Consider the following 4385-nt stretch of genomic DNA (forward strand, 5'->3'; position numbering starts at 1 on the left):
TAAGGCACACAATATATTTCATAGTATTTAAGCAGTGATAAAGGCATTGCATTATAAATATACTTTATTTTAATGAAAATTATAATAATAAGAACTCAGATAAACCATATTTTGTCATAATCGTGTGTTTATTAGTCACGTTGAATCAATAAAAACAGTTAAATCTTCTGTTTATCCAGCTACAGGCATTTCCTGGGTTTCTTCTGTGAGGCATATTTGGAGTTTCAGCGCGAGAGCACCCTCTGGCCTTCGGATGGAGATTTACTGCTGATCACAGAACCGTGCTTCACTGAAAGATACGCATGACAATCACAGCTTCTGTCTAATCGCGATTTCGATTCCATTTCGATTTATCGTGCAGCCCTAATGGAGGGTTTCTGAAGCAAGCTGCAACTGCTACGGCAAGCACTAGTCATATATTTGAATGTTGAGCAGCGAGCTCATTGGCTACCGATACAGAAGAACCAATCAACTGAGCCATGTGATGATGTCATTAGGTCAGATTGAGTTAGACCTATCGGACTGCGCCATCTAGGAGTTTCATGCCAGAACTCTGTATTTCACTCAACAATGGCCTTATCCAAGGGTTAGTATTCATCATGCTTCTGACCTATCTTTCTCATTGTGTTCAGAGGTCTGTCGCTTTGGGTCTGATGTGTCTTTCCTAAAGTGAAACAGCTTTTGTTATTTTTCAGATGATGAAGAAATTAAGTAAAAACACAGATGCACAGCTTTTAATATCAACATGCTTTTCAGTTTGCCTGACCCTAACCTTTCTTTCTCTTTGTCTTTCTTTGTGTCTAATGAGGGACGTTTTGTAGGTGTAGGAGGCTGAAGATGGAGAGGAGCACCGGGTTCAGCTGTTTCTTTTCTAAGCAAAGAAAGTCACTGATTATTTATGTGACAAGGAACATTGTGCATGGTTAGAACACAGAGTTACGCTAAAATGATGCTGCAGGGACTGAAAGATTGGCAGTACTTTGTTTACTCAAAAAGACAACACACCAAGCCCTGACCTCTCTTTCTTCATCTCGCGTTTCTGAGGAGGATGTAGATGAAAAGGTAAAGGAGGAAGAGGGGCATTCGGATCAGGTTCTTTTTTTGCCCTAGGCAACAAATATACAATTTAAATGTGACATTACAAAGAGAAACTTGAAGCACATGTTGTGATACTAGGTCATCTAGTGAACTAAAAATTATAATTTATAATTTTCTATCAATTGAATGCTGAATAATTTAGAGCAATAACTGCTATTTTGCCAAACAAAACAAAACTACAGCAATAATAAGTTATTATACTGCGCTTTTCTATTCACTGACAAACCCTCTTAATCACAAAAGAGGACAATGATCTTGAACTCAAAGGTGCTCAGACCTTTCTTTGGGCTCTTCTATTGATAGTCGTTTGGGAGGAGGAGGAGAAGAAAGAATAGGAGGAAGAGGTGGTAAAGTTTCAGGAGGATCTTTCCTGTGAAGATAGATATTTGGTGGTGACTCCTTATGTTAGCTAATGACTTCAGTTATTATAAATAATACAGATTCTTAACACATTCTTGAGTGCAATCCCTGACCTTTCTTTCTTCATGTCTGATGAACGCTTAGGGATAGGAATAGGAGGAGGAGGAAGTGGAGGATGAGGGTGATGATGAAGAGGAAAAAGAGGATAAGGTGCATCTCTCCTGCATGAAAATAAGCAAGTCCCATTGAAATGTTGATTCAACATGAAGGAGATTGCAATATAAAAGCAGATGTTTTCACGTCACACAGTGCATGCACTTCTAGCACAATGTCCAACCTTTCTTTCTTTCCATCTATGAAGGGACGTTTATGAGGATGAGACTGAAGAGGAGGAGACTGTAAAGAACCCTGAGTGTCTTTTCTGTACAAGAGATACAAACATCCAAATTCAGCATTAAAACTTGATATACACTACTGTTAACAGTTTGTTGTTGGAAAGATTTTTTAAATGTTTATTAAATCAGTCTGTTATGCTCATCAAGGCTGCATTTATTTGATAATTTTAATATAATTTTAAAATATAATTTATTCCTGTGATGACAAAACTGAATTTTCAGCATCATTCCTTCAGTGTCACATGATCATTCAGAAATCATTCTAATATGCTGATTTGGTGCTCAAGAGATATTTTTCATTACTATAAATATTGAAAACAGTTTTGCTGCTTAATATGAAAACTGTGATACTTTTTATTCAGGGTTATAAAATATAATAATTGTATGTCTTTACTGTCATTTTTGATCAATTTAATGTGTCCTTACTGAATAAAAGCATTAATTTCTTTCAAAAAATTTTTACTGACCCAAACTTTTGAACTGTTGGTAATATGCAATATAACCAATAGACTACATCAGAAAACAAAACTATTTGCACTTCAATGACATGTTTTTAACTGACATATGTATGCAAAACGCTCTGACCTCTCTTTCTTTGCATCTATTGATGAGCGTCTTAGAGGAGGGTGGGAATTGATTGAAGCAGGAGGGAAAAAATCAACAGGAGCATCTTTCCTAAACAAAAATAAAAATTCATCTTACATTACTGTTTCCACTTGTACGCTGGACAACCAGAGCAGCAAAAGAAATCATGGCACCAGAGTCATGCACCATTCAGAACTGAGAACAACTTTTTGAGTTAATTCCTGAATTTGAATTGATGTAGCAAACATGATGCAGAACTGCAGTTCAAATTGAATCTAAGGAAGATAGAAATTCATGTGTAGTGTAATGTTTCAAGTTTTTAGCTATAGGTTTGGAGAAATACACTACCTTTCAAACTTTGGGGTCAGTAAGAATTTTTTCTTTTTGAAAGAAATTAATAGTTTTAATCAGAAAGGATGCATTAAATTAATCAGGTGACAGTAAATACATTTATAATGTTACAAAAAATATATATTTCAAATATAGAGCATAAGAGACTTTCTTCAAAAACTTAAAAAAAAATCTTACTCAGCTCAAACTTCTTAACTATAGTGAATGTCTAATCAGTTAACATAAACATGTATTTTACAATTCAGTGAAAAAAAGACATTAGTCAAAAATTAATGTTGCAATTATTTTTGTTTTGTTGCGTAACCAATGAAATTCCTCCGTTGTGTGACTATGTTGATTGTTTTTTAATTTAGTAAATTCCACTTCCTGTCTAATTTAAATTTAATTCAACATCCTGTTGGACATGAATTGAAAAGCCAATTCTTAAATTCCACCTACAGAAGAACCACACAGTTGCGGAAAAAGTGCATAATCAGAAATGGCTGCACGTTTTGTTATGTGGTATAAGTGCTTCCTCCTAACCAGTCACATGCTTCAACCGCATGCACAAGCCCTAACCTCTCCCTCTTCACTTCCCCAGCAGGAGAACACTTGGGGGGTGGAGATGAATGCGTCATTGGGGAAAGAAGATGATCACTGTTCAATGCATCTTTCCTAAACAGAATGCACATAAAACTCCTCAATCTAATGGCACAGTTTTGCAGGGACAGAGGGGCTTTATACAGCACTGGGCTTCTCACCTCTCTCGCTCCTTTTTATTGTTAATAGATTGTTTCTCTTTTTTCTGCTCACTTTCTCGTTTTTCATTCCTGAGCTCTGCTTCGGGTTTCTGTCTTCTGTGTTTTTCATCGAGTTTCTTGTTAGAGTTTATGTCTGGTTTAATTTCCATTGTCGACCTTCGTGGACTGACGAGATAAACAGGTTATACTTCATTACGCAAACAACAAGTCTTTACTTACTTCCTCTTTTGCAAAATCAATGTTAGTATAAAAAAAATAGGCCACCCTCTGGTATGTTTAAAGGAAGAGAATCCCAAAGCATTCAATTACACTGTACATAAGCTGTGTCTGGAATACTTCCATGTTTTACCCTGTTATCAGCAAACATACCTGGACTCTCTCTCAGGCAAGGTCCTGTTGGGTGACCCTGATGGCTTGCTTGGATGTTTGCCATTCTTCACCTCATTCGACCTCTCAGACTTTTGGTTTTGGGCTGATTCTGACAAAGACAAAAAGGCATAAATGCATAAAAACATAACATTTTAAGCCAGACCATATTATACTACATATGTGAATGACATGATAAAAATGACGCATTATGAACCTTTTTTAAATGAACCTTTTTAAACTTACACTTATATACTGTATATACACACACACAGTCGACCCAAAATTTATTCAGACACCTTCAACATTTCACATATTATCACAGTTTATTCACTATAGTTTAGAAAATGGTAATAAAATATGACAAGAACTACACTGTGTCAGAACAAATTCATCTTGATAATGTCAGATAACACTCAAGCAAAACATGGTCAGGTCAAAGTGTCTGAATAATTTTTGGTCCCAATTTTTTTTATCAATTTTACTGGTA

General features: G+C 35.8%; 1 protein-coding gene across 17 annotated transcripts in view; it reads right to left on the bottom strand.

Moving 5' to 3' along the window:
- LOC107700732 (transcription elongation factor A protein 3-like) overlaps nucleotides 1–4385 on the bottom strand; it is a 15459-nt gene that overhangs the window by 9483 nt on the left and 1591 nt on the right. For 2 of the 17 annotated variants that reach the window (XM_016502500.1, XM_016502498.1), the window contains exons 4-13: nucleotides 3899–4007; nucleotides 3530–3694; nucleotides 3348–3443; nucleotides 2439–2528; nucleotides 1796–1879; nucleotides 1572–1679; nucleotides 1376–1468; nucleotides 1017–1106; nucleotides 773–871; nucleotides 611–664 (exon numbers count right to left, since the gene is read on the bottom strand). In XM_016502500.1, the coding sequence (XP_016357986.1) occupies nucleotides 611–664; nucleotides 773–871; nucleotides 1017–1106; nucleotides 1376–1468; nucleotides 1572–1679; nucleotides 1796–1879; nucleotides 2439–2528; nucleotides 3348–3443; nucleotides 3530–3694; nucleotides 3899–4007 (988 nt within the window). The remainder of the gene's footprint in view (nucleotides 1–610; nucleotides 665–772; nucleotides 872–1016; nucleotides 1107–1375; nucleotides 1469–1571; nucleotides 1680–1795; nucleotides 1880–2438; nucleotides 2529–3347; nucleotides 3444–3529; nucleotides 3695–3898; nucleotides 4008–4385) is intronic. The other 15 variants (XM_016502513.1, XM_016502512.1, XM_016502502.1 and 12 more) reach the window with 14 other exon arrangements.

This window comes from Sinocyclocheilus anshuiensis, unplaced genomic scaffold (assembly GCF_001515605.1).
Source record: "Sinocyclocheilus anshuiensis isolate Anshui unplaced genomic scaffold, SAMN03320099.WGS_v1.1 scaffold782, whole genome shotgun sequence".
Taxonomy (NCBI): Eukaryota; Metazoa; Chordata; class Actinopteri; order Cypriniformes; family Cyprinidae; genus Sinocyclocheilus; species Sinocyclocheilus anshuiensis.